The sequence below is a fragment of the Castor canadensis genome, chromosome 1 (assembly GCF_047511655.1).
Source record: "Castor canadensis chromosome 1, mCasCan1.hap1v2, whole genome shotgun sequence".
In the NCBI taxonomy this organism is placed as follows: domain Eukaryota; kingdom Metazoa; phylum Chordata; class Mammalia; order Rodentia; family Castoridae; genus Castor; species Castor canadensis.
This window is the reverse complement of record NC_133386.1, coordinates 182,867,932-182,887,668: the sequence shown is the minus strand read 5'-3', so window position 1 is coordinate 182,887,668 and position 19,737 is coordinate 182,867,932. Positions and strand designations below refer to the sequence as shown.

General features: G+C 42.5%; 1 protein-coding gene across 5 annotated transcripts; it reads right to left on the bottom strand.

Moving 5' to 3' along the window:
- Positions 1–52: 52 nt before the first annotated feature.
- On the bottom strand, positions 53–18,441 carry Ddb2 (damage specific DNA binding protein 2). Of its 5 annotated transcripts, XM_020179133.2 has the most exons (10): positions 18,153–18,441; positions 16,786–16,922; positions 15,995–16,186; positions 5,844–5,989; positions 4,479–4,578; positions 4,219–4,396; positions 3,771–3,913; positions 1,058–1,222; positions 878–923; positions 357–565 (listed from the first exon to the last, which is right to left on the bottom strand). In XM_020179133.2, the coding sequence occupies exons 1-10, from the start codon at positions 18,274–18,276 to the stop codon at positions 501–503; spliced, it is 1,296 nt and encodes a 431-aa protein (XP_020034722.2). In that variant the 5' UTR covers positions 18,277–18,441; the 3' UTR covers positions 357–500. The 5 variants fall into 5 exon arrangements, 3 of the variants coding, with proteins under 3 accessions (XP_073901191.1, XP_020034722.2, XP_073901213.1); XM_074045090.1 differs by lacking the exon at positions 878–923 and having other exon boundaries at positions 53–565; XR_012438427.1 differs by having other exon boundaries at positions 424–923; positions 1,058–1,218.
- Positions 18,442–19,737: the final 1,296 nt, after the last annotated feature.

Below are 19,737 nucleotides of genomic sequence, written 5' to 3'. Positions count from 1 at the left end.
TAAGCTCAAGGAGCCCTTTGACCAGGTCAATGCTATATCTACTTGCAAGCTCAGTTGGGTGTGGTTTTATTGGCTATGTCAACAGTGAGCACAAACAAAAAAATACTACCTGATCATTCTGCCACCACACATCAGAGGGGAAAATGTAGCTGGAAATACAGCTCAGCAGTAGAGCACTTGCCTAGCATGCACAAGGCCCTAACACCAAAAGGGGGGGAAACCCTAATACCAAAAGGGGGTTAAAAAAAAGAGGGAGAAAAGTACCTTGGCTCCAGGCTAGACATAGCAGGAACCCTTAAGGCAGCTGTGTCACCCTAAGTTTCCAGAGCTAAGTCCAGAGCAGTGCTATGCCAGGATTCTAGTCTCAGTGCCCCATGCAACAATGCCCTGCTTCAACCCTAATACTTGAGTACTTTTGGCCCATTAACAAATAGCTGTCTCTTCTCGCAGAACTTGTTCCCATTTGTGGGCTCCAAGGTATGGCTTGGCCCACACCTTCTTCATTGTCTTTCATTTTCTTTCTGTGGCCCAGCTTTCTCCTGGCTCCAAATGAGAATGTGATAACCTAGGATGACCAAAGAGTAGACTGACTTGCACCTTCCATTCTCAGTCTCAGAGCTTGGGGCTGGCCTAGGGAACCTAGGTTTTTGTAGCAAATTCTAGGAAACTAGACAGCAACTAGGTATTGCCATGACCAAGATAAAGCAAGATGGATAGAGGGCTTAGGCTAGAAAGACCACTGTATCTTGGGCTTTTTTTTTTTTAAACTGGCTACTGCCCTGGGGTGTTTGTGGCAGGCTAAGGTGAGTTTACCCTGCTGAAGCTTTGGGAGGGGATGTGTCCAGGCTTGGCCATTCTGAGATATGCATCTACTCACCCATGGCAGAGGCCAGTGTGTCCCCCATTGGGTTGAATTCATTGAGCTGCAGAGATAAGAGTATTGGCATTGAGAAGGGGTGAAGGTTTTGGCAAAGGCAGAAGGACACACAAGGACTAAATTCTGGTAAGATAGGTTGAATCACTTCTTCCCATCACTATTTGAGGGCCCAAGCCTTACCGAAATGATACCAGAAGATTCTGGGTCATAGAGCTGACACATCATCTTCCCTGAGTTTCCATCAAATACATCAATCGTCCTCAGTTCATAGGGGGCACAACTTTTGAAACTAGGATCTGGATAACGGCCTGCAACAATGAGGTTGTGCCGAGGATGCCAGGCTGCCTAGGAGATAGAGAAGTTGGTCACAAGAGTAAAGAGGGTCATCAAAAGTATTTTTTTTCCCCCACTAACAGGTCAACATCTTAATATTGGAGGTAAAACCTATGTGAGACTATGAGGATGGTTTTCAACTGCATGTGCATCTACCATTGCCAAAAAAAAATTTTTTTTTTTTTTTCTTAAATGACATTTATTTCTCACAGTTCTGATGACTGTGAAGTCCAAGGTCAAGGTGCTGGCAGATGCAATTCTTAGTGAAGGCTCCCTCCTGTCTTGAAGACAACTGCCTTCTACTTGTGTGCTCACATGCCTTTCCCTAAGTGTATGTGCATGTAGAGAGCAATTACTCTCTTCCTCTTATAAGGACACTAATCTTATAAGGGCTACACCCTCATAAGCACATCTAAACCTAATTACTTCCCAATTTCTTAATGTCAGATACCATTATATTTGGAATTAGGGTTTCAACATAAGGGTTGTGGGGAGGGCACATGGATTTAGTCCATAACATCTAGACATGTATCTACAGGAGTTGCAGAACTTTGCCCTACTGCTCAGGATCTTCCAGGGAAGGGTACTGTCAAGCATTTTGGAGCACAGGGAATTTAGGCTAATAAGACATACAGGTCAAGGCTGAGTAGGAGGGTTCTCTCAAGTGCCCTACCAACATGGTACATTTCTCTTTCTGAAGCCTTAAAAAGCAGGACAGCAGTGAGGGGTTATGGGGTCACCACCCAGGTCACTGTGAGCAAATTACAACAGGAAATGTTCTCTTGTGCTTTATGATCCAACTTAGTTCATGCCTTCCTCTCCATTGCATTTGTGTTTGTGTGTGTGTGTGTGTGTGTGTGTGTGTGTGTGTGTGTGTGTGGCATTGGGGTTTGAACTCAGGGCTTCAAACTGGGCTCTTCTCAATCTCTACCTCCCAAGTAACTAGGATTACAGGTGCAAGCCACTGGCACCCATTGTCCATTACAAATTTTTAATTCCCAGCTGGTCTCCCTGGCTCTTAGAACATCTTCAGATCTTCTTTCTCTTGTATTTCCTGAGATACAAACTGATAAGTGTGGGTTTGTTTGGTTTGTTTCTTGTTTTTGCAGTGCTGGGAACTGAACTCTGGTCCTTATATACACTAGGTAAGAGCTCTACCACTGAACCAAATCTCCAGCCCTTGATAAATGTTTTAATATCAGCCTGGCCCAAACCTTAACCTAAGAGGCAAACCTGTAACAAAACAAAATGCCTCTGATAACCAACTAGAACATAAGTTCTGAAGTAACCCCATTCCTACTAAACCTCCTCTATCCATGTGAATTAAGGAAGAGTTAAGTGTAAAATTGCTAATGGAGCCAGGCACTAGTGGATCACACTTGTAATCCTAGCTACTTGGGAGCTAGAGATTGGTAAGATCACAGTTTGAGGCCATTCCAGGCAAATAGCTCATGAGACCCCATCTCCAAAACAACCAGAGCACAATGGACTGGACGTTGGCTCAAGTGGTAGAGTGCCTGCTTTGCAAGCGTGACGCCCTGAGTTCAAACCCCAGTCCCAACAATAAAAACAAAAAAAAATCACTCGTGGCTAAAAAAGGAGAAGAAGCCTATGTTCTCCTGTTCTCCAAATCACTCCTCTCAAAACAAATCTGGCAGTTATTGGGATGACAGAATTGGATGGGATTTTTCTAATAAATCTCAAGGAAGTTTTGATATCGAATATATGTATGTTTTTTTTTTTTTTGAGACAGGATTTCAAAAAAGTTTGAGCCAGGCCTCAAACTTGCAATTGTCCTGCCTCAGCCTCCTAAGTGCTGGGATTACAGTTATGCACCACCACTCCCAGATTTAAGATAGTTTTGAAGGAGGAAAGACATGGTTAGCAAAAAGAAAGAAATGATACATACAGTGGCTTAGAAATGAGCCACTAACAAATCACAGGTGGAAGTTGGCCTGCTGGATACAAAGGGGTAGATGAGGACAGATGGATTGGCAAGAAAACCAACTGGTGAAGGAGTCTTGATATTATTTATTATTGGGCTTGATTTGAGGTGCATGGGTACTAAATCATCATCTACCAAGTTCTTACCAGGTGCCCAGTGCTTTAAGGAAACTGATTTATACTTACAACAAACCTATCACAGTTAGATACTATTATTCCCTTTTTACAAATGAAACGGAGATCCAAATTGGAAAAGTTAGAAGCCACCTGAACCTGCAAGACACACTGAGAAGATGAAAGTTTGTGGGATCAACTGCAAACACAGTTAACTGAAATAGAGGACAAAACAGAGGATGAGGATCGCAGAAAATGCCCACTATGAGATCAGGGCTGGGCTGAAACAACTAAAAAAATAGCTTATTAGACATTGAGAAAGCTCAACAAAATAGAATTGCAGAAATGGGAAAAAAGGAGCAGAGAGAGCCAAAGGGTTAATACACTGTGTCAGGGCAAGAAGACTTCTGGGATTGCAGGTTGACCATGTCTGCCCCTCTCTATACTTTGGGCAGACTTGACCCATTCTCATGACTATAGCCCTCTTCCCTTCGTTACTCACCTTAATAGGTGTGAGGTGCTGGAAGTGACGGTGAGGGTGGGGGATAAGTCCAAGGGGGCAGTCCCACTGGGAGGCAGAGTAAACCCGGATCTCACTCTTCTGGTCAGTAGTTAGGAGGCGGGCTCCATCTGGGCTGAAACAAGCTGACAAAAAGCCCCTAAGCTGAAGAAGCTCCAAAGTCCCTGTTGTCCTGGCCTTCTCTAGTAGGGGCACATTCCCATTCTTCTCTAGACAGGAGCGGAAGTGAGAGGTGAATCCCAGCTATAGCAAAAATATTCTAGAAACTGCAGTCAAAGGAGCAGCCAGAGCCAGAAATGTTCCCAGACATCAGCTTGGCAGATCTCATGGGGAGGAGAGGAGGTTTGACCTAACAGCTTCCAAACTTTTAGGAAAAAAATCTAGAAGTGATGAGATAGGTAGGGTCTGCAGGAAAGATGGGATGTCACACCTGCGTTGACAGGATGCCTGTGTGGCAGCGAGAAGAGGAAGCTGGCTTTCCCTCTAACCTGGCGCAGGTCCCAGATTTTCACTGTTTGATCTACAGAGGCTGTGGCCAGTAACCAATCACAGCAGGGGTTCAGAGCCACATGAGTCACTTTCTTTTTATGCATTCTGAGATTCCAAAGCTGCAGAAAAGAGTCTGGTTCAGGTGGGGACACAAGTGACACAGGGGTAAGGGAGGGAAAGGGAGGATCTGGGCTAGAGTACCTCCTTGCCATCTGTGTTCAGCAGGATTACATGCCCCACATTATCTCCTGTGACGACCACTCGGCTTTTGGCAGACACATCCAGGCTGCAAAACCAGACACTAGAGGAGAGAGCAGGCTGTTAAGACTCTTAGGACTGATACAGGTCCATTGATTCACTTTTGCAGCTCCAGTGTCTAACCCATAGTAGGCATTCAATAAATATTTATTGGATGAATGAAAAATTGTCTTGCCATGGACTTCCAGTGAGGAAATCTCTGTCTACTGCGCAGACAGAAGGGAGATGGTATGTCCAGTTACTGCTGGGCCCCGCATCCTCAACTAAAAAGAGTTGCTGAAGCCACCAAACCTCAGATCCACAGGCAAGTCCCAAGGCTAGCTTGCCCCCCACAGCCCAGGTTCTGAGGAAGCCTTGTTTACTATTCTGTCCCCAATCACTCTTTACCCTCTGGGCTAAAGGAGATGACAAAACCAAACAGAAGTTGTCCAGCTCTGGTCTTCATACCTGGCTAGAGAGGAATGTCTGCCCCCTTCTGATCATTTAGGGAAAAACATACATAACCCAGAAGCTCTTTCCTCTACTTGAAGATGAGATTTAGAGAAGAGGGTGCTTCATGGATTCCAATCACAGCCAGGAGAGCTCTGGATCATATTGTTTCTCTGAAACCTTCAAACCTATGACACATTGCCTTTTGATATTCTCCCTGAATGTTAGCAGAAAGCTTCTCAGGGAAGAGTAACCTAGAGCTGAGTCCATCCAGTCACCTGTATGTTTCTTGTATGTTTCTCACTCCTGTGGGGCAACTCAGGATAAAACTCAATGCTAGTTAGACCCCATATCCTCACTCATTCCTTAGCAGTCAAGACTTGTGTCTCTGGTTGAAATCAAAATGACTAATATTTTGTAATTTCTCTAGTTACTTTCTCTTAGGAGGGGACTATCCATTTATGCTTCAATAGAGGAATTGGTGAGGTCATTACACCCCAATAAATGTAAGGCATTAAGACTTCAGTTCTTAGTTCCTGCTCCACTCTCTAAGTGGCTTTCTAGGCCAATACCCTGTTTACTTGTTCTATAAGAGTCAAGGTCTACTCTAATACAGATATGACTTACAGAAGAGCTGAAGCCCTTCCCTCACTAAGAAGGGGTAAGGTACCTGAACACTTTCCAAAAGCAATAACCCACCTGGACTAAGATCAGAACAGTCAAAGAGTTTGAGGAAGAAAAGAAGGGGCAGAGAGTAGCAAACACTGCTCCTTTCTTCCCTGTACCAGATCTGGGTAAAAGAAATGGGATCAGGATGCTCTGGCCAGGACTACACCTTACAGCACAGAAGGTCTTTCCTTTACTAGTTAAACTACTCACTTGCAGGTGTTTGAGCTGGTAAAAACTCGGACAGTGTTGCCTTTAAAGTCTTGCAGCCTAGTTGTTCCCTCCATTGAGGAGGCAAAAAACTGGTTGGTATTGAGAAGATTAAATTTCAGCCCAGTGATGCTCCCTCCAGCTCCAATCTAACATGAGGAAGGAAAAACCAGTGAATGATGATGAGCCAGTGAGTGAGGGAACTGGCCTGGCACATATATTGTGCTCCAAAAGAAACCCCAGAGCCAGGCCAGTTTAGACACCTGACACTAGGATGCTTTATTTTTGCTTTTGTATTTTAAGATACAGTAAATAGGACTGTTTTGGATTTGAATAACCACCACAAAAGTCAGGAACAGTTCTATCATCCCATAAAACTCCCTCATGCTCTCTCATTGGATCCCACCCTCCACTCACCCCAATCCCTGATCCACTGATCTGTTCTCTATCACTATGGTTTTTGCCTTTATGGAAAGTCATATACAGGAAACATATAGTATGCAATCTCTTGAGCCTGCCTTCTTTCATTTTGCTGAGCAGAATGCCTCTGAGATTCATCCAGGTTGTACTCAGTTCATTCTGTTTTATCACTGAGAAGTATTCCACTGTATGGGTGCACCACAGTTCCATTATTCACACAGCTCTCTTTTTTGAAGAGCTTCAGCTCAGAACAGTGGCTAGGTTAGGAGGGCAGGAAACAGATCTATGTTCTTTCCTATTCTTCTAGATATCCAGCAAACATGATAAAAATAATTGTGATCAAGTTGAAGGTTATAGCTTGTGGTAGAGCACTTGGCTAGCATAAATGAGGTCCTGGGTTTGCACTCCACCACCACAAAAAAAATTAAAAATAAACAATCCACTAAAGGGGGGAAAACCATGATAATATCTATGGCATAACCTTATTAAGTTCTTATTGCTTTATAAAACATTCTAACCAGTGCCCACAGTCTGCCAAAACCTTGGTGCTAGTAAGACAATCTCCTGTTCCCACCAGCTGATCAGGTTTCACTATTCCATGCTAGATAACACCACTGTCACTTACCCCTTGTCCCTGCCTAAACAGAGGCTCTTCTTACTCTGCTTGGGCTTTGACTCTATTGCTGAGCTATTACTCTGACACCACCTACAATGATACCCACTTCAGCTTCATACTATGTAAATGTCTCTCTTGCTTGGCTCTGCATAATATCTTTTGGTCTGAACTGTTCAGGAATGTAAGGGATCAGGAAGATGAAGAAAAGAAAGAGACTGGAGGTGTGGCTCATGCCGTAAAGTGCCTGTGTATCAAGTGCAAAGGCCTAGGTTCAAACCCCAGAACTGAAAAAAAAAAAAAAAAAAAAAAAAAAAACAGAAGAAAAAGAAGGAAAAGAACATCAGTTTTAAACTTTCCATTGTCTAGAAAAGAAGGAATAATTTCCAACCTTATAAGGTGAGCATAACCTTGATACTCAAATCTGACAAGGACTTACTACAAAAGAAAAATTACTGGGCAATTTTTACACATGAACATAGATGTAAAAATCCTAAATAGAATATTAGCAAACTCAATCCAATGATACTTAAAACTCAATCCATTGATCCTTAAAAGTATCAATGTGGAGCTGGCAGAGTGGTTCAAGTGGTAGAGCCCCTGCCTACCAAGTGTAAGGTCCTGAGTTCAAACCCCAGTACCACCAAAAAAAGAATAAATACAAAACAAAACAAAGATAAAAAGGAGGGCTGGAGGTGTCGCTTGAGCAAGAGGGAGCCTGACTCACAAATGAGAAGCCCTGAGCTCAAACTTGAGTACTGCCCTAAATAAATAAATAAATGAAGGATAAATACATTATGACCAAGTTGGATTTATTCTGGTAAGGCAAGGTTGGTTTAAATATTAAAAATTAATCAGGCATCAGATTGGGAGCATAGCTTAGCGAACCTGCATAGCAAGCTGGAAGCCCTGAGTTGAACCACAGTACTACCAAAAAAATTGTAATAATTAATCAAGCATCAAAGGAAACAATCCAGAGTGAAAAAGCAAACTATGGAATGGGAGAAAATATTTGCAAGACATAAATTTGAAAAGGGGTTAATATCCAGACAGGTGATCTACCACTTGAGTCACACACCTAGCCCAAAAGAGATGGGTGCTGGGGATCAAACCCGGGGCTTTGAGCATGCTAGGCAAATGTTCTACCAGTGAGCTATATTCCCAGCCCTATCTAAAATCTAAAATACGTTAAAAACCCTCTTATAACTCAACAACAACAATAAAACAAATATCCCAACTAAAAAAAATAGGCAAAGGACTTGAATAGATATTTCTCCAATAAAGACATACAAATGGTTAATAAGCATATGACAAGGTGCTCAACATCACTAATCATTAGGGAAATATAAGGCCCCTTAACATGGCCACTATAAAAAAAACAGAAAATAGAAAATAGATAGTGTTGTGAGCATGTAGAGAAACTAGAATTCTTGTACACTGTTGATGGGGACATAGGATGGGATAGTCATGAAGGCTATTGGGGTTCCTCAAAAACAAGAAACAGCATTACCATTTGATGTAGCAATTCCACTTGTGTATATATCCAAAAGAATTGAAAGAGGATCTCAAAGAGTTTTATGTGCACACCCATTTTCATTGCTATTCATGCACAATGGAATATTTAGTTTTAACAGAAATGGAAAGCCAGATACGCTGGCATATACCTACAGTACCAGCACTCAGGAGGCTGAGGCAGAAAGATCGTAAGTTTGAGGCCAGCTTAGGCTTCAATACTGAGACTGTCTCAAAAAAGAAAAAAAGAAAGAAAGAAAGAAAAGAAAAAGAAAAAAACATGATGGGAAAGAATATGTGGGTATGTGCTATAGCAACTATTTACTAATGTACTACAGGTCTTTGTCAGTAACATAAGGAGGAAAGTATAGAAGTGGTAAAGAAAAAAAGCAAACTCATTATTTGTAGATAACTAGATTATACAGGAGTTTTTTTTAGGAGACAGAATTTTACTATGCTTCCTATCCTTAAACCCCTGGGTTCAAGCAATCCCCCTACCTCAGGCTCCTTAGTACCTGGGACTACAGGCACATGCTACTTTGCCTGCCTTGTGTAAGGAATAATTTTAAATCCTCAGATAAACTATTAAAATTAATAAATGTGCTGGGCACCAGCACATGCCTGTAATCCTGCTACTCAGGATTACAGAGATCAGGAGGATCATGGTTGGAAGCCAGCCCCAGGCAAATAGTTCAGGAGACCCTATCCTGAAAAATCCCACCACAAAAAAGGACTGGTGGAGTGACTCAAGCAGTTAGAGCGCCTGCCTAGCAACCATGAGGCCCTGAATTTCAAACCCCAGTGCCACCAAAAAAATAATAAATAAAATAATAATAATAATAATAATAATAAATGTGAATTTCTGTTTCCAGCCATGATAGCATCAGAAATCAAATATACCTGAACTAGAAAAGTGGAGAAAATACATGAAACAAGTTTCCAGACTCTAGACAACAGGCAGCACAAAACAAAGGGAAAGAAATGGCATAGGCCTGCAGCTGTGCCAGCTTATTGCTTAGAGAGGGTATTCAGGCTACAAGAGGGAGGTGCAAGTGGTGGACCAATTTAGATCTACACTACAGGCCGTAAGGCAGGGGAGGAGGGGAAGGAAAATGAGGAGTTAGGAGAAGGAAGAAGAGAGGAGGGGAGGAGGTGGAGAAGGATGGGAAAAAAACTATTTGAAAAAAAAAATGGCCTAAAAATTTCCAAATCTGATGACAACTATAATCCACAGACTGAAGCAGCTCAATGACACCAAGCAGAAGAAATTCAGAAAACGAAGTACGTTGTAATCATTTTAAAACAGCCCCAAAAAGAAAGAAAATCATATAGAGAATATGAGGAGAGCAAACTTCTTACAAGAAAGCAACTGAAAGAAAGGTATGAACCAAGAGCACACTGTATGCGATAAATATACTCAATTTTTGTCAATTAAAAAATTAAAAATTTTCTATAAACAATGATCCTAGAATTCAATACCCAACAAAAATATCTTCCCTGAAATAAAAGCAAAATACTTTTTCAGTACTTTTCCACAAAAGTGGAAAGAGCTGGGTGACGGTGTCTCACACCTGTAATCCTGGCTACTCAGGAGGCAGAGATCAGGAAAATTGAGGCTTGAAGCCAGCCCAGGCAAATAGTTCGAGACTGTATCTCGAAAATACCCAACACAAAAAGGTGTGGTGGAGTAACTCAAGTGGTAGAACACCTACCTAGCAAGTGAGTTCAAGCTCTAGTACTAAAAAAAAAAAAAAAAAAAAAAGTGGAACGAATTCATCACCTAACAATCTGCATTATAAGAAATGTTAAAGGAATTTCTTCAGGGACAAGGAAAATGTTTTGAAAAGGAAATTTGGATCACAAAAAAAAAAAAAAAAAAGCACTGGAAATGACAATATATGGGTAAATATAAACATTATTTCTCACTTAAAAAATATCTTTGGGGCTGGGAATAGCTAAGTGATAGAGTACATGCTTAGCATGCATAAAGCCCTGGGATTAATCCCAAGCATCACACACACACACACACACACAATGTTTAAAAGATCCTACTCTAGGACTGCGGGGTGTGGCTTAAGTAGTTGAGCACTTGCCAAGCAAAGTACAGTGCCCTGAGTTCAAATCCCACTACCTCAAAAAAAAAATCCAAATGTTTTTTTACAGGTGAATGGATAAATTGTAATGAATTGTTACAATGGAAGGCTATTCAAAAAGAAAAACAAACCTTTGCTATTCATAAAAATGTAGATGAATTTCAAATAATTATACTGGTAAAAGTAGCCATACCAGCCAGGCACCGGTGACTCACACCTATAATCCTAGCTACTCAAGGGCTGGTGGAGTGACTCAAAGTAGGCCATGAGTTCAAACTCCAGTACCACAAAAAAAAAAAAAAAAAAAAAAAGCCACACCAAAAAAACAAAAAGTTGAGCTGGTGGAATGGCTCAAGTGGTAGAGCACCTGCCTGGCAAACGCAAGACCCTGAATTCAAACTCCAGTGCCACCAAAAAGAAAAAATAAGTGCTAGCATTCTATAAAAATGCAAATTAATCTATAGGGATAGAAAGAGCAGTAGTTTCCAAGCAGCAGGAGCAAGGGTAGAGTGCACTAGGAAACTTTTGGGGGCAATAGATATGTTCATGATTTCAATGAACATATTTTAATGAGTATTTTAATGGGCTCACAGCTGTATCCCTGTCCAAACTGAATACTTTAAACGTGTGCAGTTTACTGTGCAATTATACCTCAAGAAATAGTTAAAAAGAAAAAACTTCCATACCTAAATGACTTTGCTAATTTTACAAAAAAAAAAGCAAGGAAGAATATCAATTCTGCACAAACTCTTCCAGAAAACAGAAACAGAGAAAATACTTCCCACCTCATTTTATGCGGTCCGCATGAATCTTATATCAAAACCAAGGCACTATTAAAAAAAGAAAATTATGGGATATTTTTAAAGGTCATCTTCTGATACGGTAATGATTAATATATGACAAAATATTTATGTAATACTAGAAGGAGAAGAATGGGTGTGTATAATAGTGTATACATGCACAGACAAATGCTGAAAATGGGGAATTTGAATCAATTTACTTTTTTTTGGTTTGAGACAGGGTCTCACAATGTAGCCCAGGCTAGCCTCAAACTCACAATCCTCCTGCCTTAGCTTCCCAAATGCTGGAAACACAGGTATGCACCACTATGCTCAGCTCATACTTTTCTCTTATTGTTTGAAATTTTATGAAGATGAAGTGTATAAAAATACAATAATGCTGTCTTCATTTTGAAAATATAACATATTCCTTAATCAAGGGGCCTGAAAGATGTCAAAACTACAGCCAAATCAGATGACTAAAGTAGTGACAAAATGTAGCATTGCTGCTCCCCCAGTTACCTATCTCAAATCAACTTTATGCTGTCAGTATCAGAGAGTTAACACGCAGTTCACAGACCAGCCTATGCTTCCTCTCGTCCAAGCTAATTCCCTGCAAGTCACAAGATTCAAATGCTCACACCAATCCCGTGAAGGTATAAGGAAACTTTAGTTGTATGCGTATTGTAACAAGAGGTGATACAGGATGTGGCTTATTAGTAGAGTACATTCAGCATGCATGAGGACCTTGATTTGATCCTCAGCAACACACATGCGCACACACACATCACAAAAGCATGTGCCCAAGTTGGGCCTCCGTCTGGCCCAAGTTCAAAGTAGTCATCATTCCCCTTTCTGTAAGGAGGCTCTTTCCCTAGAATATCCTAAGCTACTTTTTGCTACCTCTAGGCTTAATCAAATTTTTCTACTCCCATGTCCTAGATTTCTAGAAAAAATAAATCCCTTCCAGCCTGAACTCTGGGTTCTGACTTCAATTTGAAGCTCCCCTCCTGATAGTCACCTGCTTTATTACCTACCTTTTTAGAGGGACAAAAAACTTACTGAGCCCTGTTTCAGCACTCCTCTGGCTGTCTTTCCTCTGGCTTCCAGTATTTGTTTTATTTATTTATTTATTTTAAATTTAATTATTATTTTGTTGGGCAATACTGGGGTTTGAACTCAGGGCCTTGCAATTGCTAGGCAGTTGCTCTATCACTTAAGCCATGCCCCCAACCCTTTTTCTGCTTTATTTTTTAGGTAGGGTCTCTTGTTTTTAACTGGGGATCAGACCATGATCCTCATACTTAAAGCCTCTGGTATAGTTGGGATCACAGGCAAGCATTGCCATGTCCTGGCTTATTGGTTGTGATGGAGTCTCACTAGCTTTTTAACCAGGCTGGCCTCAACCCTTGATCTTCCTGATCTCCTTCTCCTGAGTAGCTGGGAGTATAGCACCTGGCCCTGGCACTTATTTTTCTTAACAACCATCTCACACCTGGAGTCCAAGCTTCCCATGCCTATCTAACCTGGCTTTTTTTTTTTTTTTTTTTTTTTGGCAGTACTGGGGATTGAACTCTGGGCCTTGTGTTTACCTTCCAGGTGCTTACCACTTGAACCACTCCACCAACCCTTTATATATACTTTTAGGATTTTTTTTTTTTTTTTGGTGGGACTGGAGTTTGAACTCAGGGATCCACGCTTGTAAAGCAGGCACTCTACCACTTTAGCCAGACCTCCAGTCCATTTTGCGCTGGTTAGTTTTGGAAATGGGGGTCTTGGGAAGTATTTGCCTGGGCTGGGCTGACCTGGAATCTTAATCCTCCCGATCTCAGGCTCCCAAGTAGCTAGGATGATAGGCATGAGTCACAATGCCTGGCACTTTTAGGTAATTTTTAAATAGGGTCTCACTTTATGCTCAGGCTGGTCTCAACTGTGATCCTCCTATTTGTGCTTCCCTGCATAGCTGGGATGACAGGTATAAACCACTGTGCCCAGCCAATTGGTTGAGATAGGGTCTCTCGAACTTTTTTCCTAGGCTGTCCTGGAACCTCAGTCCTGATCTCCACCTCCTGAGTAGCTAGGATTATAGGGCATGAGCCACAGTGCCTGGCTTAACTTGGGCTTTTCTGATGGGCTACTCCTCAAAACCTTGCATTTATAAGAGAACTCATCCCAGATTCTCCCTCATATCATCCAAACTCTAAGCCAGAGCTGGAAAAATGGTGAGCTGAAACACAATCTAGCTCAGATGTGTACATAATTTTATTTAGCCCCAATATTCAAAAGCTTTGGAGACTGGTTACAAAATTTACTTAATCCCAGTGAACTGTAACTTAAGCAGTTAGGTCAGGCTTAGTGGTGTTCATCCAAGCCACAGCTAACTGGGAGGCTGAAGCAGGATGACAAGAAGAGCATGAGAGTGCAGGGCCACAAGGGCAACATAGAGAGACCCTGTTTCAAAAAAAAAAAAGAAAAAGTGGCTAAGATGGTAGATTTTATGTTATATGTATTTTATCACAACTTGTAATAATTTTTAGAATGGTAAGTTTTAAGTTATGTACATTTTACCATTAAAAAAAATCAGGAGGGAGGACTTTGCAAAGTCAAGGCCAGCCTGGGCCAAAAACAAAACGAAACAAAAAAGCCTCAGGATGTTTCATGTTTTTAAAAAAATCTGTATTTCAAAAAATATGTATTTCTTATTTGTTTATTCATATGTCAAAAAATATTTTTAAAAATATGTGATACCACAAGACCTATATTCTTGTATGGTAACAGTCACTAGTTTACCAGTGCCCAACCATCATAACCTGATTCTCTTTTAAATTTATCTTTTTGAGTCTATTGAATTTGAGATTCCTGCTCTAAAACCAGCAAATCACTTTTTTAAATCTTTTTTTTTTTTTGGTGAGCAGCAGTACTGGGTTGGAAATCAGGGCCTTGGGCTTACAAAGCAAGTGCTGTACTGCTTAAGCCATGCCCCCAGCCTTTTTTTTTTGCTTTAATTACTTTTTAGATAGGGTCTCTTGCTTTTGTCTGGGCCCACCATGGACAGGATCCTCCACTTCCCATGCAGCTGGGATTACAGATATGTACCACCATGCCCAGTTTGTCTTTATGAGATAGGGTCATGCTAACTTCTTTTGTCTGAGCTGGCCATGAACTATGATTCTCCTATCTCTGCCTCCCTCTTTGGCTGGGGTTATAGATGTTCATCACCATGCCCAGGGAGAAAGTCATTTTTCACAGTATAGCCCTCCAATTTCAGCCAAAGGTCTTGGAGGGCACAACACAGTTACTCCTCAGCAATAAACACTAGCACCTTTTAGACCAACCCTAAGGGGGCTAATGGTGTAGCTCAATGATACAGCATTTGCCTTTGAGCCCCAGCAACAGCAACAGCAACAGTAGCAGGGAGTGGGGGAAGAGAATGACCAAAAGATCACCCCTAAAAACTGCCAAGCCTTGTCTCAATACACTATGCCTTTCCTCCTCCTTTCTTCATTTAATTAAATATTGTTCTTCCTGACTCATCCACGAAGACCTCTCCATCAACCAGGTTCTTCCTTTTTTTGGGTTGTGGAACATTTAGCATCTGTATTGTTAGTTATGTTGTATGTATACATCCCCTTTGCCCAGGTGCACTTCAAGCCCCTTATTCATTCCACAAATACAAAACAGCTACTGTAAGTCACTTGTAGGCCCTGGAAATCTGGTAGTGAACAAGACAAGGTCCCTGCCATCATGGAGCCTATTTTTCTGTGGGCAAAGACACACAAAGAAATACAGTATTTCAGATACCAATAAACATTTTGGAGGGAACGTGAAGTAGGGGAATGATCTAGGGAATGATTAGGTGGGGTGAGAGCTACTTTCTGAGTAGAAGTGACAGTGAAAGCCTCTTTATACAGGTAGATTCAGAGCTGGAAGAGGTAGCTCCCAGATACTCAGGCCACAGCAATCAGGAGGATCATGGTTTGAGTCCAGCCCAGGTAAAAGTTAATGAGACCAACCCCCTCCCCTAATCTTAACCATTGAGCCAGGTTAGGTGGTACACATGCGTGGTCCCAGTTACAGACAGGCATAGATAGGAAGATTGAGGTCCAAGGCCGACCTCAAGCAAAAAAACCCACAAGACCCTATCCGAAAAATAACTAATGCTGGGGGGATGGCTTAAGTGGTAGAGTGCCTGCCTAGCAAGCATGAGACTGAGTTCAAACCCCAATACCAACAAACAAAGGTTGGTTAAACAAAGCCCTGAGCTATTAGAGGAAGCCAGCCTGGTTCCTGTCTCTGTCTCTCTCTCTCCCCCTCCTTCCTGACTACCATAAGCTGAGCATCTCTGTTCCATCATACCCTTCTACCAGGTCCAGAAACAATGGAGGCAGCCAGCAGAGACTAAAATCTCTGAAACTGAGTTAAAATAAATCCTTCGTTCTTTAAATTGTTTCTCTCACATATTTGTCATGGTGCTGAAAGTCTGACTAACACAGGAAGGACAGACAAAATAAAGACAAAGAGGTAAGATCACTCTGTAAGTGATCACTAGTCTATACCTTCTAGTATTTCAAGGGCAGGCATTCAATAAGTAATTAATATTATTACCATTTCCATGTTTGAAAATGCCCAGTTATTTTTTAATCTTAATCATCTTGCTCCTGGATAATGTCAACATTCCTTTCATTCCTTCAATGAACACTTCTTTAAGCACTATCATCTGGCATGGAAACTGCTTACCCCTTTAATGAAGGTGGGTTTGTCCTTTATGCCAAAGTTCCAGAGCATGATATCTCCTCCTTTGGAACCCACAGCCAGGGTGCTGGGGTGAGTCGGGTGCCATGCCAAGGATGTAGCTCTCCTGTCAAAGGGCGCAGCTTTTTGGAATATCTGGTAAGAAGCCAGAGAGTGCAAAAAGGACTGCTGGAGACCCTGATGAAAAGAAAAAATAAATTAAAAAAGAATTAGTTGCACCAGGTGCCAGTAGCTCACGCCTATAATCCTAGCTACTCAGGAGGCAGAGATCAGGAGGACTGAGATTCAAAGCCAACCCAGGCAAATAGTTCACGATATCCTATCTCGAAAGAAACCTATCACAAAAAAGGGCTGGTGGAGTGGTTCAAAGTGTAGACCCTGAGTTCAAGCCCCAGCACCATTAAAAAAAAAAAAAAAGAAGAAGAAGAATTAGTTGCATTCAAACTCAAACTCAAGTTCTGGGTAAACTGTCAATCTCTGACTCCTTTATAGATGAACCCAAGTGCTTTCACTAAAGGAAGGTGGCCTGGCCTTGTACATGAATATCTGCAATGTATATGAACTGATCTTGGAGACAAGGGGACAGAGTGCATTCCAACTGAGACCTTTACAATACTTTTCTCCTACTGAATGCCCAGTAGGTCAATCACATGGCTGGGGGGGTCATCTGACCACTCTGACAACCTGTGGAACCAACCCATCATCTAGTGTTGGAATAGCCAATAGTTGAAAAGCTGAACAAAGCCTTGAGCTCTTGAACTAGGAAAATGCCTCACCTGCTGTAGTGAAGGCCAGGCAGCTTCACCCAACTTATGCCGGTAGAGGTCCCTGATGATGCTGCTGCACGGTGGTGGGACTTGCAGGCTAGCCAGCCCTGCCCAAAGGCAGCCTGAGTCACCTCTCCTACTAGAACCTGCCAAGAACAACAGACACATATTTTCCTTTCCAATCTCAGAAAGGTTTTTCGGCGAAATCTCATAAAGAAAGCCTTGTTGTTTTATTCAGCATGGCCAGTCTGTCTCCTCACCTCTTAAAACTTTTCCATGGTCTGTTTAGTCTCACTCAGCACAAGAACGAAATAATGAGCACAGATTTGACCCTTCCCCAAAACACTTCCCCAAACGGTAATTTTGAAGTGAAACTAGATGTGATCTTGCAGCATTCCTGAGAACTGAGCCAAAAGAATACACAAGAATAAAGGCCACAGCACTCTTCCCAGTATGGGATGGAAAATGGGTTGGAAGACAATTTTAAAATCACGTATAATGCACGATAAAAAGATTTTAGGACAGTATGTAGAAGCAACTGTTCAGGAAGTGAAGCATTTTAATATAGGATTTACTATATTAAAATAATGTAGAGAGAACTGAGGTGTGGTGGCTCATTCTTGTAATCTCAGCAGTGGGAAGGCTGAGGCAGGAGGATTGAGAGCTCGAGGCCAGCCTGGACCACATAGCAACACCTTATCTCAACAAAACAATGACAAAAAATAATGTAGATGAGACCAACAGTCACCCCCAAGTCCCCCGTAGAGTCTGGAATAGCTCTAAATTAACTAGGTTACTCTGGAGAGTAAGTCAAATTATAGTAAGAATAATGCAACTCTGAATCACCAAACTGTATTGTGGACCCAATCTGCAGAGTCCTACCTCTTGACAACCAGTTCTTACTTCTACATGGACAAAAACCACCTCATCACCACTCCTCAACTCCTTACAGTTGCAGGTTAAAGCCCTGTAAACCTCTGAGCATGAGCTTTTAGAAGGAAGGGAGCTGCTGCACTTTCACAGCTGAAACCAAGGACGGACAGCTAACGACTCTAAGGAAACAGCAACCTAGGCACCTGGAAAGGTAGGATTGTTTCAAGCAGTCTCGGTGTGTAACAATCCTGGGACAAATGAGGACCGGAAGAGTCCGTGGCAGGGCTACTGGAGCCCACCTGCTTCTTTCTGTCACCTGGGATGAGGGTGGGGGTAGGGCGCTGTCACTAAATCTCGGGTGTCAGTGGACCCGCCGGCAAAATGCATAGCCTGGGGCGTCGGGGACCTGGGACCGTCTAGGGACATAGGCGCGCCCCCCCATTCCAGCTCCGGCGTGAGCACCCCAAACGGCAGATATGTAAAGTCGCAGGCCCAGGCAGTACCGGAGCCCTTCACACGGAGCCTCTTGGCCTGAGGCTCCAGCTCCCGGGGGCTTCTGCTCCTCCTGCTCCTGAGGCGCACGACCTCAGGGGACTTCTGGGTTTCTGGGCGTTTCTTGGAAGCCATGGCGTATTCCGTGCGGACTGGTACTAGGTCCTACATCAAGATCATAGAGTGAAGACTGAGAAGCTTCCGGAGAGAGACCAGGCGCGGATTCAGAACCCGAACGGCTGCAAGTAGCCCAGCTAAACCAACTTCCCGCCAAAAGTGCCCGTAGCTAGCTGGCTTCCAGCCCCGCCCCGCCCCTCAGAGAAGGGCCCGCCCCTTCCGGGAAGGCGGGGCGCGCAGGGGCGAGACTGCGTGAGGGGCGGGGCCGTCTGCTCCCTGACGGCGTAGGGGGGTGGTTTCTTTATCTTTGCGAAGAACGGGCCATAATTCCGTGGTGGGCCTGACAAAACTTGACCGGTCCTGTCCTAACACAGGCAAACATGAAGGTTGTCCTAATTACGAAAATGGCCAAACATTTCCCTCCTTTGGCCCATTACAAAGCAGGTTCTTTGCCAATCACAGATTTAGCTTTGCTTCCTTCCTCTCGCTGTAGAGAGAGGTGTTCTTAAAGAAGGTGGTAGGAGAGGGCTGGGGATGTAGCTCCGTAGTTTAGTGTTTACCTAGCATGCCCGAAGCCCTAGGTGATCCCCAGTATAGGAAAAAGATGCTGGACGTGGTGGGGTACGCCTGTAGTCCTGGCTATGCAGGAGGCTGAGGCAGGCGATCATGAGTTTGAGGCCAGCCTTGGTTACAAAGTAAGAGCCTATCTTAAAAAACGAAAACGTTCTCATGTGGTATTGCACTGCAGGTGACTGTAGACGATGATAATATATTGTATATTTCAAAAACCTAAAACCGGGCACCGGTGGCTCACGCCTGTAGTCCTAGCTACTCAAGAAGCAGAGATCAGGAGGATCATGGTTTGAAGCAAATAGTTCGTGAGACCCCATCTCGAAAAAGGGCTGGTGGTTGGAAAAAAAAAAGAAAAAGTGCTGGTGGAATGGCTTGAGGTGTAGGCCTTGAGTTCAAACCCCATCCACAAAAAAAAAAAAAAAATTAGAAGGATAGTGAATATTTTCACCAAAAGGAATTGATAGATGAGGAGATATGTTTAACCTGATTTAAGCAACACACAACATATACATGTATGGAAATGTCGGATGGTACCCCATAAATATATATAATTTTTACATTTTTATATATCAGTTTGAAAAAATAAATTTGAGCCTGTTGCAGTGGCTCATGCCTGTAATCCCAGCTAGGAAGGAAGTAAAGGTAGGATGAAAGTCCAAGAGACTGGGGCGTGGCTCAAGTGGTACATGGATCGCCTACCAAGGGTGAGGCCCTGAATTCAAACTCTAGTATCCCAAAAAAGTAAAAATAAATTTTAAAAAACTACTGTAGGGTAGGAAAACCACCTACCCTCTTAGGGTTCGTGGTTGGGCCTAAGAATTAAACTGATATAAGATTAACAGGAGGAAAGCATACAAATTTTTTTTAATGGAGGGTTATGTGGCAGTGATTTTATTTATTTATTCA

Coding starts and splice junctions, on each gene's coding strand:
- Ddb2 (XM_074045090.1), bottom strand. CDS start 18,276: ATGGCTTCCAAGAAACGCCCAGAAACCCAGAAGTCCCCTGAGGTCGTG. Junction 5,990..15,994: donor AACCCACCTTCATTAAAGGG/GTAAGCAGTTTC, acceptor TCCTCATGTTAG/ATTGGAGCTGGAGGGAGCAT. Junction 4,397..4,478: donor TGAACACAGATGGCAAGGAG/GTACTCTAGCCC, acceptor TCTTTTCTGCAG/CTTTGGAATCTCAGAATGCA.